The following is a 15996-nucleotide window of genomic DNA, read 5'->3' as shown; positions in this document are numbered from 1 at the left end:
AAGGAGATTTCATGCACTGAAGAATTCATTATTGTATATAAATGTTGATTAATGCCACAGTATGAACAAATTAACAATCCATAAAGAAACACGCAGCTCCTCTCCAAGTACAGATGCTGAATTGTGATGGTTGTGTTTTCATGTTTTCTTTACAGTTGACTGTGTGAATAAAATGTTTTCTGCTCATATTTTGCTGTTGTGGAGTTTGAGAAGGAAACACCGAACGCAAAGAACCTCAAGATAACAAGTGCATGAAAGAAAACAGAGTTGAGAAAAGTAATCTGTGAATAATGCTCAGGAAATATGTTGTCTGATGTTCCTCCAAACCCTAATATTAACTTGTTAAAGAGGCTGACAAAACAGATAAATAAAAAACTCCTGCTATTAATCAAGGGTGAATGTTTAATTTGTCTGAACCCTACTTTACAATATTTTCATTCCACCTCTGGATTCCAAATCCCCTAACCCTAACGCCCTAACCCTAACCCTAACCTTAACGCCCTAACCCTAACCCTAACCCTAACGCCCTAACCCTAACCCTAACCCTAATGCCCTAACCCTAACCATAACCCTAACCCTAACCATAACCCGAACACTGACCCTAAACTTGTGGAATTTTTCTTCAGTCAAATGAAATACTCATTGTCACCTTCCGTCTACTTCCTATTCAAATACCCTTAATGAACCCTTGTAGACTAAAATGGCTTAATAAGAAGATTTTATGAACTGAACAATGTGTTTAAATGTTGAATGTGAGAAACAACAAGTAATTAAACCAGATTATTTTTATCTTACTTTCCTGTTTACATTTTGTATGACCACATTATTCCCCTATTGTGTTTGTGTGATATCAGTAAGATATGTTATATTTGTTAACAAGGGCATTCCCTACTGTTAAATCAGTTGAGTTTAACAAGTTAATTTGCAGAATTTAATTCATCTAACGGGTTAAATTTAAACTGCATAAAAGTTCATGTCTGCAGGCGATGTAGATAATCATAAATGTCTTTCCAGGATACAGTGTTAGTGAGTTTGTTTTTCATTCAGTATTGTTTATGGATGCGCTGTCTGGTTCCCGCCACCAGGTTATGCTGTTGAGTCGGAAAAAGCGAGTTGTGAAGGAGAAGAAGAAAACTTTGTTGTTGTCCATTGTAGCCAAGAGAAGAAGACAATGGTTTTAGCAGCAGTGAAAGTGTGCTGCAGGACTGTAACAGCGAGTATATACTGCTTTATTTTCATTGTTAAAAGCAAAAATAAAGAAATTGCTTGTTGCACGACAGTCCTACATCTGCCTGAGTCCTTGGATGCAACATTTGCACGCAGCAAATCATTGCTGGAACAAAGCAAAGTCACTACTCTATGACTATAAATTATATGCTTTGTTAACAGCAGATCATAGCAGTTATTTGTTACTGTATATCATTAATTTTCCATCCGTATTGCTTTCATCTCAGCTCTGCTGAATAATGAATCTTTTGGCCGTCTCGCTTGCTCAATAAAATATCTGTTTCAATGTTTTACAAAAAGTTTCAGCATAATATTTTCATGACCTTATGACAATAACAAGTGCTTACCTAAGAGTATGCTCTGTGTGGGAAGCGATCTCCCTCATACACATCAGATGTGATAAGAACAGCTGATTTCAGGCTCACTGGGTCAATGTTGTCCAGCGGCGCTACAGGCGTAATCACTGCTCCTCCGCATGGACAGATAAAGCATTGCAACTGGTTTCCACACATGGGTGCTTAAGGGCATTATGAGTCGGAGCCACGGAGTCATTACGTCATCTGGGGGATCTGATTACAGCCAAGGACCCAGTGGGGATCTGCCAAGGATCTGGATGGCCCCCTGTCACAGACCTGTCATGGCTGCCTTCTGTGATTGACAGTTGGCTCACCTGCTGCTGTCCATGGCTCTGGGACTCGCACTGAGTTGGACTGTTGTCACAATATTTCATTAAGTTTAATGTTACTTGATTATAACACCTGCCCTACTAGCACAATTTAGCTAAAGTAGCTAATGTTAGCTCCAGTATGCAGTGCTCGGTGTTCCCAGTGAGCTAGCGTTAGCTTGGGTCTGAGGCAACAATCCTGCACTTCTTATTTTGAAGGTCCTGGCTTCAAAACTTAATATAACAATGTTCATAAACTCATTTTTTTTAGCTTCTCTGTACCCTCCCTCTTAAGAAGCCAAACCGACACCCTTGTTTCTATTTGTGTGGTTTATGTTTCAGCCTCTCCATCCATCCATTCATTCTTCTTGTTAACCGTTCGTGTCTGTCTAAGAATGTGGAATAGCAACAGGTGGTGAACTCTGACTCAACTGCCTGCCATGAGCTTACTGTGTGTGCCATAACAGTCACAGAGTAGGTGTCACGGTAACAATGGACAGATAGCTACTCTGCTTATCTCAGTGTCATTTCAGACCGTGAATATGTCTCTAAAAGCCAAACACGTGCTGGCAGGCAGGCGTGATGCTGTACCGTGTGTCCTGGCTGTCAAGGTCTTATTTGAAAATAAACTGCATATAAAAACAAATGTGCTAATGCAACATTATTTTCTCATCTGTGCTCTAATGAGACGGAAACTTGATAACAACAAAACAGAAGCGAGGAAATTTAAGGCTCAGGATCAGACGCAAGGTGTTAAATTTCTCTGACAAAACATAAAACTGCTTCTTCTACACTGCATTTAAAGGATTTAATGTCCCCTTCACTCAAAAAAATGTTTTTCTCCTTGTTCCTTCAAATTGGAAGTTTGAGCTTCGCTGTGCAGAATGATGTTCTGTGCAGAGTTTGACACTAGAGGACAGTTTTCACATTTGTCAGCTGAAAGTGGAAAGTTTCTCCGTGTTCATTGAAAATCTGATTTTAAGGGAAGGGTCAACGAACAGTTTGGAGCAAATCGTGGTCCGATATTTAACTTACACAAGTGTGATGTGGAAACTTGAAGCCTCCAGTGCACAAACACTGAGAATGAACTTTATAGTGAAGCAGGAAACATCTCGTGTCCAGCAGGAAAACCTCTGATATGAAATATATTTGCATTCATAGATTCTGGATTTTTTAATGAGGGAGAAGGAGTAAATGTAATTTTAAGGATTTTAACTGGCTCTAGGTCCCTCCACCAGTCCACCAGTCCACCAGATGCCCTCAGACTTTTTCCCTGTTAGTTGAACTGGTCTGAGTGGGAGAAGATATGTTGTAGATTATGTTAAAGGACTACTTGAGATACTGTTGCTCATTGCATTGAACCTTCGTCCAGACATTTTACTGCCTCGTTCGTAATACATGTGCTCGATTGGAAGAGCAAACAGAACTTCACCTGGTTCAGGCTGGTTTCTCTGGGCTGCAGGTTTAATGCTTTTCATGCAGTTCACAAGTGGTGATGTATCAGTTTTCGGGTAATGGAAGAGATCTATGTTTTGGACTTCTAGAGATTGCATGTCTCAGACTATCTTGCAGCTCACTTAGCTCTGTAGCACAGAGTGTTTCTTGTTCGCATTTTGTCTGCAGGCATTTAATGCTTTCTTGAGTCTACTTGTGTCTGTTTGCATTGTTTCCCTCCAGCCTGCTTTTCTCTCCACACATCCTTCACACCTGCCCTGCATCAGTCTCGTCAGCCCTGCCCTGCTCCCTGCGTCTTCCCCAGCCAATCAGATCCCGGTCTGCTCCACCTGTTCCTTGTTGTTTCATGAGTTCAGTTTGTACTTAAGTCCTGGTTTTCAGTTCAGTCTTGTTGGATCCTTTGTTCTGCTCTGTTTGTTCTGCATTATTCAGTCTTGTTCTGTTTTTGGTTTGTTCTGCCAGCTTTGTTTTGCCTGCACAAGCCTTGAATAAAGAAGTTATTCTTCAGCCTTGCTCTGCCTTCGGGTCTTCTGCATTTGGGTTCACTTGCTCTGCTCCACATAACGTTAAAGTTGCAATACACGACATTCAGCCACTAGATGTCGCACTATAGCACCAACATCTCAGACCGAAGCAAATGTCGATGAAGTTGGAGGGGAAAAAAAAGAAAGCTGACAACTCATGAAACTCTGATCAAACTGTCAAACAACGCAGTGCTGATCAAATATAGAAATATGGATCAAGAAACATATTTTAGTGAGAGTTTGTGACGCGGCTGCCATCTTGGAAACACGTGTGGCCGGTGCTGCTACCAAAACAAAGAACACAGAAGCTCAGATAACAACACGCACAGCGGGAGTGTGACTTCATTCACTGCTCAGGTCGCCATTACTCCGCTATATCGTTAATAGTTGTTTGCTGACATCCAGTGAGGCTCAGTTTCATTTATTGGACCTTTAACGAGATAAAGTAACTTTTTCTGTTGAAAAACACAAATAATTATTCGATGTAGAGTATTTTATATACATCTTAAACATGTCTGGAGGGGATCTTTAAATGTTGTGAGAGGAGAGATAATGAGGAGGGTGTAAAGTATGTAAGTATATTTTATTGTATTGATCTCTAAAAGGGAAGTTTGGTGTGAAGAATGAGTGTACAAGCAGCTAATTAACCCTCGTTATGGCTCATTAGCCTGAAATTTATCACATTGAGGGACACAATAATGGGTAATAAATAAAGCTCCGGACACAGATTATTAAATAACTTTTTCATTTACGGTTAATTATTGGTTTGTTTACTTGTAAAGAGAATTGAGAGACACTGATGTAATAATACTTTGCCTCGGAGAGATTCATTAATTCAGGTTAATGACTTGTAATACATTTACTTGTCTTTCAACTTGTATCATTATTATTTTCTTGTGATCACAATAAAGTCATTTTGTGATGTTTTCTCATAAGATTTAAACAAGATTTAGACAATAAGGATGATAAGTGCACACATTATATTTGACTCCTGTCTCATAAAGGTCTGCAAATCATGTCTCTTGTGCAGAGCAGTTTTTACTCAGAGACAGAGGAGATTCAATAAAAGTGACAGATAATAAGCGACGATAGCTTCCTCCGTTTTGGACTCTCACACTCGGAGACTCCTCAAAGGTCAGCGCTGTCAAGACGGATTCCCATTCGTCAACGAAGGCTTTCACAAGTCAAAGTTCCCCAAAGTTGAACTTGACATGAAAGATTAAATTAAAGGGGACACATCTCAAGCTGCTCTGAATGCTGAAGTTACCTCTCCTTCCTGCTTGTGATGACATCAGATTGTTCGCACATGCTCACAAACAACCGTTCTGTTGAGAAAAAGAAGTGAAATCCTGCTACTATACTTTGTTTACATAGCTTCCTGAAGCCGACCAATCAGAACAGAGGGCGGGGCCTTAAAGAGACAGGAGCTAAAACAGCCTGTTTCACACAGAGGCTGAACTGAGGAGCTGCATAAAGGGCCAGTAGAAGATAAATAAGAGGTTTTTTTTATCCGTAAATCTTGCAAAGACATCCTAGTAGAGCCCCAGAATATAAATATGGACCTGCAGAATGTGTGCAGAATATGTCCTCTTTAAAAATAACTTGGATGTATTTTGGCCCTGCAAAAAAATGCTGGTGTGATCAGGTCTTTACGCTAATGTTAGCTTGTCGCTCAAGTGAGACAGCAGAGGCACCGCAGTCGAACAAAGTCAACAGCTTTGTTCAGGATTAGGCTGTGTGAGTAAGTGGCTGGTACTGAAATTCATTCAAACTTGATTTTTTTTGATTAAGTCACAGACCTTGTTGGTATAAATCCGACAAATCAAGAAGCATCTAAATTCTCGTTCATTCAGTTTTTCCCTTTAACGTCTCACTAACAAATCCCCATCTGGATGTGTGTGTGTGTGTGTGTGTGTGTGTGTGTGTGTGTGTGTGTGTGTGTGTGTGTGTGTTTTAGAAAGATCAGGGTCAGGTATATAACAAGCATCTTATAACTGTTTGGGATTAAGTCTTTTCAGCAGGGAAGGATAGTTGCTGAGACAGATTTTGGATGTCAGATTCTTCACTTGTCGTACAGCCACATCAAACACAACCTGGATATGAAAAAGACACAAAAAAAAGGATTCGACTCTATTCTAAAATACTTTCTTGAATGGAACTTCTGAGTTGCAAATATCGAGCAAGAGGCTTAACTCTCCATCAATCCTTCTCACTTTCTCTTTACGTCTCTGTTCCTTTTCATCCGCTCATGACCCAGATCTTTCATTTATTCAGCCTGTTCGCTTCCTGTTTCACTCAATTCTTCTTTTTTTTTTCTGTTTTCATCCTTGCTAATGCCTCTTTCTCTTCTCTCTCTCTCTCTGCACCACAAACATTCCTTTCCCTACAAGTCATTTGGCCAACAAGCTCTGATGTAGATCTGGTCTGTGTGCTATTTATATGTTTCAGTGTGTGTGTGTGTGTGTGTGTGTGTGTGTGGTGGCTATAATAACACTGCAGGAGACAGAAGACAAAGTGCCAGCTGACAACAACCAGGTCATGGCCATTTGTGTGAAATCCACCTTTAGCTGCTGTTCAACCTCACAAACAGCCTCCCTGATTCATGAACCGCCTCCAGTGAGTCATAACCAGCGACATACTCTCAGCTGTCTGGCACAAAAAACCTCGTATCTCCAATATCAACGCCGTCTCAGAGAAATTATCTTTTGATATTATAAATTGTTTCCCAAATTCCGAGCCTGGATTAAGCTCACAGGCGATGTTTATTTAGAATGAATGAAGGTACATTTATGTAGTCAGAGGTGGATGCTGGACGTTGACAGCAGAGAGCTTCACTTTGGTTAAAGAGCAACTTGCAGGTTGAATTTCTTCCTGGATTTATAGATTATCTATCATGAAAATGGTCAGAAATCCATCTGATGTCATATTACATCACATAAGGGAGCCTCTAGTAGTGAGTAGGGATGTGCAGAAGGCCCAGTATTTGTATTTGTATCTGTATTTGTTGAGGCAGCAAAATTATTTGTATTCGAATAAAAGTGGAAATAGGCATAAAAATCCTGTTTTTGTTTTTTTAATTTGAGAAACTTACAATAAGTGTTCATGAAGCGTGTGTCAGTAGTTCAGCTTTATCTCTGGTGAACACTCTCAACTCTGGGAGTGATGTCCAAATGAGGAAATGTGCGTCATGTAGCAGGTGGATGTGACTCCCCTCACTGAGACCTGCTGATAGACGTCACAGCGGAGCAGAGGAGAGACACTGAGATAGTGATGTAACCGACCTGCACTCTGGTGTTTGACATGGTTTTATTTTTGTTCCTGAAAACAGATAATTTTTGAAATATTTGTATGAAACAAATATTCATAAAAACCCCACTATTTGTGCTTTGCCGAATAACGTATTTGTATTCGTGCACACCCCTAATAGTGAGTCAGAGCGTGCATGTGTGCATGTTTCTTGCAGGTCGCATAAATTCCAGCCTGTGAGAGACGTGGATCTACTTTCCTTACAGTAAAAGAAGCGGCTGGTTTTCGTGTCTGGTGCGTTGTTTCGTGCAGGTGAAGAGACGAGACTTCACTGCTGCCTCTGTGTGCACGCTCGTTTCAGACAGATGGTGGAACTTTTTCCTGTATTAAACCAAGACTGTAATCTTTTCCAAACCTTAACCAAGTGCTACCACAGACACAACCATAAAAAGTTTAATAATGCTAAACATACAGCAGTGGTAGTGAGGTGGAAATATATTTCATATTTCTTCGTTAAATCATTATTTTATGGCATTTCAGGCTTTACAGTAAAAGTACAAATACACTGTAACAAATAAAAGCCCTGCATTCAAAATTTCATGTAAGTATTTAAATATTATTAGCAAAATACATCCATATATATATTAGTGGTTTATTATTACTCATTTGAGGTGTTGACATAATGTCTACACAGGCTGTGTAGTGACAGCAGCACGTTAGCAGAGCAGCAGCTGCTTCAATCCTCCGACTGTGACTGAATGTGATGCGTTCAGGTACAGTAAAGAGTGCAGGACACCTGCGTTTTAGCAGCGCTCAAAGCTCAAAACACAATCTCTGTAGTTACGCATGTAAAACAGACTCGAAATGTAAAAATACACTTAGGATGGTAATGTGTTAGTACGACGTGTCCTGTGTAGAGAACTGTATGGATTTAAATAAATGTGTTCTGCCAGCTGTGCTTCAGATAAATAACTGAAAAATGTGTCTGAAATACTTTCTGTGTAGATGCGCCTTTATATTCTCTACAAGGTTGATTGCTTTGGAGGCACTAGGTTTTTTTTGCAGGATGCTGTACAGTGCTGCGTGTCTCCCTCTGAGCAGCTTTATATAAGTACTGTTGGGTGAAATCAGCTTGAAGCTGAAGAGCAGAGGAGGAAGAGGACGGACCAAGGGCTATTTTTGGGTGAATCCCTGCTGCCCTTGTAATTTGGAAAGGTTTATTGAAGGAGAGAGAGAAACAGGGTTGTTGTTAAATCTCTAACTGTGAGCTATAGGATGTCATTAAGCTGCTCTGCTTGGCCCTGCTCAATGACACACACACACACAAACATATCACACACTCGCATGCACCGAGCCCGAAACCCCCGCTCCGCTCGACGCTATTGTGTCTTTGTCCTCTCAGGCCAGCGTACGAGCATGTGCATGTTAAAACCATGAAACTGAAGCTTAATTTACTTGAAAGGTGAGAGCACCTGCGGAGGTGTTGATTATGATGTCAGAGAGTTTTCCTCTGTCTGTCCTTTTCTAGTGCGGCTGCAGACATTTCATTCATAAAGAACCAATGTGACAAAATGTGAAATGAACAAGATTACATGAGTCTGATTTGAATGAATTATAAAAGTGAAAAACACTAAAATTGCAGAAGTTATTTATTGTATTCTTCCGTCTTTTATAGTCTGTCTCATTGTCTCACGATGTTTTTTTCACTAACAATTTCCAGATTTGTGGTTTGTGATTTCAATATTTGCTTTAAAACTGTAAGTATTTTTATTTCACACATATACTGAATCTTATTCTGAAAGCACAAAGCTACTCATTTCCCTGAACTGGAAAGAAGCGATTAGCCAAATATTGATTGATATGATAAAAATAATATAGTCCTACAGTCTGAGAGGTAAAAGTGCTTGTGAAGATACCAGTCAGTCTTTACTGAAGTGATGTTGGGAATCTCCTCATGAATACATTTTTATTGGGTCATGTTTAAATGTAATGGTATATGGTAATATTTATCTTACAAATATAACTTTGACTTTTATATTTAAAATAAAAAATATTTAGATATATGTATGCTAATTGTGATTTTGTTTGCATATTCATTGGCTTAGTTGTAACTTACTTAGTAACTGTTTGTAATTTTATGTACTAAATCATATTTATCTATATACAGCTATCAGGGAATAGAAAACACATGATTTCTATTAGCAGTTAAATTGCACAGTAACTACAATGACAGTAAGAAGTTCCTGACTCACTGACGGTGAGTTGAGTTGGTGGTTTCAGGGGTGTAATCTGCTGACAGACTGTATTTAACTCGCTGTGTGTGTGTGTGTGTGTGTGTGTGTGTGACTGCAGAAAGAGAAGCTGAAGACTGAATGAGTGACTAACACTCATTGATGGATGGATGGAGAGAAGCAAAGTGGAGGAGCAGTGAAAGAGCCAAGTGAGGCAGAAAGGAGAATATATAGCCTCTCAGTGTTAATGGGAAAAAAACACACTCGCTCCCTTCGCTCGCATTTTCCCCATCCGACAACAACACATATTTGTAGAATGTCGGTGAACCAAATCTAAACCACTGTTTGGTGTTTTTCATTAAACTGTCATGATCCCTGCAGAGTCGATGCTTATAGTCAGTTTGTTGCTGCTGTCAGCAGCCTGTAAAAACGGAAACAACTGCAAACTTTGTGATGTGAACAAGAGTAACAGAGCAAACAGACGCTTTGCTGCTTCCTGACAGTCTGTAGACGTCTGTATTACCTGCTGGGTTCCTAATATTTTACACATGTATGTTAATGGAGTGGAGAAAATATTAGGAACACTTTCAATATAATGTCCTTCAGCACACCACCAGCACGCACTATGACCTCAATAATAAACATAAAGGAGAATTATCACCTTTCTGACAATGTCAGCAAAAACTGAAAATGTCTCAGCTTCGTAAATGTAGAATTTATGGCAGAGCTGCTGTACTGGATTAGATTAGATTGCACAGGAGTGTATGAGTTAATTCTGCTGTACTTGCCTGAGCGCCTCAGTTACATAAAATAATGTGCAGTTTTATGGAGTTTTTTTCCAAACTTTATCAATTTGAGAGCAAAATTTATTGATTTCACGTTCAAATTTTGTAATTTAAAGCTAACTGTGTCAGTGGTTTTTGCACTAGCAGCAGTCCGGATGGAGGAGCCGCTACCCGGCCTGAGAAAACAACAACTATGGCTCCCAAAAGGAAGTAAAACTACAACTATGGGTCCCAAAAGGAAGTAAAACTACAACTGTGGCCCCCAAAAGGAAGTAGAACTACAACTGTGGGTCCCAAAAGGAAGTAAAACTACAACTATGGCTCCCAAAAGGAAGTAAAACTACAACTATGGGTCCCAAAAGGAAGTAAAACTACAACTGTGGGTCCTAAAAGGAAGTAAAACTACAACTATGGATCCTTGTAAAGCTTATCACTTTAATTTTTCATATAAAAAATGAAGTTCAAGCCGCCATCTCGCCTTCTCGCACGGGTGTAACCATAGAAACGTTTATGATGAAGGTGACATCGTTTTCTCCTCCAGCACACCAACAGGCAGGCGCTGTGGCACGGGTTCTGGTGTATAAATGAACCGTCCTTTTATTCCAGAAGTCGTAAATAAAGCAAGGGAAGTACATTTTATAAAGCCCTGGAGGGCGGGAGTGGATGAACCCGGTTAAAGAGTACCCGCCCGTACGGGACGCTCTAAGAAGTAAAGCGAACAAGCTCGCAAGGAGGCAGGGATCATTTCATTGGTCAACACTAAACCTGGCCTTCTATTGGTCGGGGGGGTTTTGACATGGTTGTTGCACAAAAAATCCAAGAGCAGAGGAGAAATCTGAGAGGCTCAAGCACAGGAAATCTGTGCAAGGAACAATATGTTTGAGTGGAAGCACATCATTTGAGCAGAAACAGAACAAATCTAAGTGCAAGCAGAGGCTATTTGAGTCCGAGGGTGGGTTCTGAGCATAGACTGTATAAAAATATGGACGTAGTTACTGTGACGTCACCCGTTGGTTTCTGAAGAGCGGTTTTGAAGCTCAAAGCGAGCCGCTCCGGTCGTCGCCATCTTGACAGTGCTTGACGCTGCCTAACTCCCAGCCAATCAAAAATGGGCAAAGAGGCGGGCCGAATGGCTGAAACAAGCCACCTAGCGGCTGGCGGACCTGTCACTCAAAGCAGCCATGTCCTTCATTATGCAGAACTTTACAGCTTAATAAACTTTAAACAGGTGAGTTATAAAAAAATTCACCCCCCGTACAGTTGTCATGAAAGAGGAAATTAGCTACAGAGACCAAAACCGTTGTTTGTACCAGACTGTAAACATGTTTATTTCAGCTGTAAAGTTGGGTATTTTAACATGGAGGTCTATGGGGATTGACTCACTTTTGGAGCCTCAAGTGGTCGTTCAAGGAACTGCAGTTTTTGGCTTCATTTTACAGCCCTGAAGGTTGCCGCTTGGGACAAATTATAAAATTTGAACGTGAAATCAATAAATTATGCTCTCAAATTGATATACCACGTTCTTGAATAAAGATAGGGGAAAAAGCTCCATAATGTCCTTATTCTAGACTTTCGAAGCATGAACTACTGCTGCCAACACAGGTCAGTTTCTCTCTGCTGATGATCTCTGTCACAGCACAGAAACTTCAATTTTTCAGGTGCTTTTATGCTGAAAGAGTAAATGCTCGACAGTAGAATCACATGTTATGTAGAATAAGCTGAACTTCTAACATTTGAGTTGTTTGCTCTCATTTCTTTATGTGCGGTCAGGTTGGGTTTGTGTAGCTGCTGATGTTCTATCATTTGTATTTTTTTATTATTTTAGTTGGGATGCTCATAATTACTACATTTAATCTGTAAAGATCATCAGGTGATGGAGTCATATTACAGAATGATGTAAACATCTTATCTGAGTCGTAGAAGGAGCTGCAGTCGATCCAGAGTGCTTCAGTGCTTCAGGAGTGAAGCACTAAACAGCTGAACTCTGACTGAATGAATGACTGTCTGTGATGGATCGGAGGAGGGAGAGATGAGACGGGGGTGGGGGTGGAGGTGGGGGTGGAGGTGGGGGTGGGGGGGGGGGGGGTTGAGGCCGTCTAATAAGCAAAAGGTCACAGCTTCGACCTCGCAACAGTCCACATGTCAATCAAATGTCATACGTCCTTGAGCGTGACACTGAACTGTTAACTGTCTGCTTCATCGCCTCATGTTACACTCAACAGTCGTTCCAATGTGCTGTTAGCTTTGCTGTTTAGTAACAGGAGCAGATGGAAGTATGGATAGCATATTTATTAACATGGTTTGGTGCTTTTTGTGATGAAGTACAGACAGGAAGTACCAGCAGACATTTATATACCGGGTTAGAATGATTTCTGATGTATTTCATCCTCTTTGACAGACCTTTTTATTTTTAACCATGCTAGTCCAACACTCTGCTGAAATATCTCAACAACTATTGGACGGATTGCAATGAAATGTCGTACATTCATGTTTCATAGAGAATGAATCCTTCTTACTTTGCTGATCCTCTGACTTTTCCTCTAACGCCACCAACTACTGGATAAATTACCATGAAATTTGGTAGAAACATTCATGTTCCCCTCATCTTGCATCTTGCATGTTCGCTCGATTTATCATGAAAAACACCAAAAAAATTGACAAATTCAGACACTTTCTGAGATCTTAGCGTTGAAGTTTGCTTGCAATCAATTTTTAACCGTCATTTCTTGGGATTTTGTTGGACTCAAATCTCAGAAACATTTGGATTTGGATGTTTGCGTTGACATTAAAGCAACAGAAATATAAATCCATGAGCACAGACAGTGGAGGAGGAAGATTTGTCTCTATAGCTGAAGGCTTTAGGTGGAGTTTGAGAACAGATGGAAAGGAGGAGGGAAAACAGACAAAAACCGACGGACTTGAACGCCACACTCTACCTGGACTCTCATTAATGTACGTTGCAAACTGTAAAAATGTTGGTCTGGTGCAGGAAGGAGGAAGGTGGAGGAGGAGGAGGAGGAGGAGGAGGAGGAGAGGAAGCTCTGGATAACAGCAGCAGCTCAGAGGAAAAAACAAGTTCAAATGTGGAGTGGGTTGAGCACGGAGAAGAAAGGTTGAAAAGTTGAAGAAGAACAAGAGCAAGAAGCTCATGTGTAGGTGTTTTTTATATGTGCTGACATCTGTGTGTTTTCATGTAGGTAGATTATGGATACCAGCTACAAGGACAGCAGGTCTGTAGCTACACAAAAAGCTACTGTCTGTATCTGTTCATTTCACACAAACAAAGTATTTGGATTTACACCAGTGATGTGATTCATACCAGGAGTTGTTAGAAAATGTCATTTTCTGTGTTCATTTGTTTTCTATCTGCATTCATTCTGCTGAGCTCAGATTCTTTACTTAGAGGATGAAGGCTGGAAGATTTTTTTTTTTATATATTTCTTTTTGTCACAAATCTCAGTTGCAGAGCCAAACCAGCAATGAACTGATCCAAAGCCTGATATTTCATTTCATTTTTATCTTTTTTTTTTCTTTTTAAAAAAAAAATTCAACAGGAAAAAACAACATAGCGACGTAGAACATTACCAACTGTGGATGTGACTCAGTTTTAGAAACTGACACAATGAGGACGACAGCAATAAAAATATAAAACAAGCAGACTAAGAATGTTCTTCATACTGTATATATGGGTTGAAACAAACCTGTTTTTAAGAATGAACTGTAAAAAGAATACAGTATTTAGGAAATAATAACTAAAGTAAACAAGTTAATGTTATTATTAAGACGATTCAGAAGAAGGAAATATCTGTGTGACTGTATAAATTATAAGAGGGAGGCATAATTTATAATGTGATGTATAGAAAAATTATCTTAAACGTAGTTGTTATTAAAAGCAGGTTTGGGCTTCAGTTCATTTGTAATAACTCTGATTATTCCTCTACTTAGTCTTACGGAGTTATGTGATAGTACAAATTAATACCTATAAGTACTGTATAATACTACTATATAATAATATATCTTATTCCTCTGTTGTTGTCCAAAAACTATTAAAAACACGTCAGTGAGTCACAGGTTCCTTCATCATGAAGAGTTTGGTCACGTTAGTTTAAAACTGAAGAAAAAGTCTGTGTCACGTCCTACCGGGACTTTTTCTGTAGGTTTTTGGACTCTTTGTGTATTTTGTTGTCTTGAGTTCTCAGTGTTGCATTTATGTTGCCTGGTTTTGGTTTTCTCTCTGTTTCCCTCCTTGTGTGTTTCCTCCTGTGCACCTCCTCTCACCAGCCCTGCTCCCAGTGGTCTTCCCCAGTTTATCTGCTCCCAGTCTGCTCGTGAGTTGTCTGTTTTATTTTGAAATATTTTCTCCTTGTGTCTAGTTCACCTTTTACTTCCTGTGTCTAGTTTGCAATCACAGTCCAGTATCCAGTTCGGTCTTTGTCGAGTCGTCTGCTTTCGTGCTGCGTTTGTTCCTGTGATTATGGTCGGTGTTCCTGTGTCTCCTGTGACCTTTGAACCTATCCGTTAAATACTCTGCATCGTATCCTGCCTGCCTGCCGTCTCTCGCAATTGGGTCCACCTGCTCCACTCAGCCACCACCCTGACAGTCTGATTCTGATCTTTATAAACTAATCTGAGAGGAAACAGCAGGACGTTTGTGTTAAATCTGTACTTACATCGTTTGGAATGAGCAGCTCCTGAGACGTGGTTTGGGAATTGGCTTCCACCCCTGAAAGAGAGAAAGAATAAATTTTAATTGATTTTATTTGATGATAAAAAAAATACACTTTAATTCTGCATTGGAGTAATAAAGAGACAAAGTTACACCAGAAAACCACAAACATACACACAGATAAAACTGAACTGAAAGGTTTTCAGGTTTCACGCTGTTGATGACAAATTGGAAACAGCAAAAATGGTGAAATGATGCAAAATAAAGAGGCTAAAGAGGGTGAGAAGATCCAAAAAAAAAAGTAGATAAGCTCTGAAAATAATAAACCCAACAGAGAATCTACGGTTCACCATGAAAAAATACTTCAGATTCAAATATTCGAGAGGTTTATTGTCACACACACAGCAACACAGCAGGTGGCAACACTGAAGGAAGTGAAGTTTGGCTTCTTTGAGCTGTAGTTGCAAATTAGAGTATAAAATATATTTACAATAGTAAAAAAAAGGTGAAAAAGAAGAGAAACATAAGAGACAGATGGATAAAAGTATGTGCAGCATCCAATGTACGATATAATGTATATTTGTATATATTTTTGAATACTGATGTCATACCCTTTTGTATTTTACACTTTCTAATGCTTTGAAACTCTGCTGTAATAAGACTACAGAGTCAAAGGATATCAACAACCATGAGTCCTTCATCACTGCAGGGCTGCCAAGTCTTCACTTTGACTGTGAGACTCATGTAACTGACACGTTTCACACACTCTCACACTAGGGGTGAGCCTGAATACAAAAACATTATTCTGCAAAGCACAAATAGTGGGTTTTATACAAATATTTGTTTCATACAAATATTTTAATAATGATTTGTTGGGGGTGTTTCCCAGAGATAAAGCTGAGCTCCCAAAGGACTCTCCATAACCTGTTGTTCCTCTTCTCCTTTCCACAAAGTTAGGTTGTAAATAATAGGCAATAAATGAAAAGTGCAAAGCAATAATCGCCTTTGAAATTCTTCCCTACATGTTACAGGCTGTGCTGTCTCTGTGTTATGGGTGTATAAATAGGTAGAGGTCTGTCTGCAATGAGGTGATGAGTAAAGTTTTATCTCAGTGGTCAGTGCAGTCGTCTTTGATCTGAGAGACTCCGGTTCAATTTTTTTTATTGTAACACTTTAATTTTCTAAAATTAAAAGTGTC

At 39.7% G+C, this 15996-nt stretch overlaps 1 protein-coding gene across 2 annotated transcripts in view; it reads right to left on the bottom strand.

The window, feature by feature from the left end:
- LOC122980362 (poly(rC)-binding protein 4-like) overlaps positions 1–15996 on the bottom strand; it is a 179759-nt gene that overhangs the window by 18721 nt on the left and 145042 nt on the right. For both annotated transcript variants that reach the window (XM_044348301.1, XM_044348302.1), the window contains one exon: positions 14803–14855. In XM_044348301.1, the coding sequence (XP_044204236.1) occupies positions 14803–14855 (53 nt within the window). The remainder of the gene's footprint in view (positions 1–14802; positions 14856–15996) is intronic.

The sequence above is a fragment of the Thunnus albacares genome, chromosome 4 (genome assembly GCF_914725855.1).
Source record: "Thunnus albacares chromosome 4, fThuAlb1.1, whole genome shotgun sequence".
Lineage (NCBI taxonomy): Eukaryota > Metazoa > Chordata > Actinopteri > Scombriformes > Scombridae > Thunnus > Thunnus albacares.
Note: the sequence above shows the minus strand (reverse complement) of the source record. Positions and strands in the feature narration are given on the sequence as shown.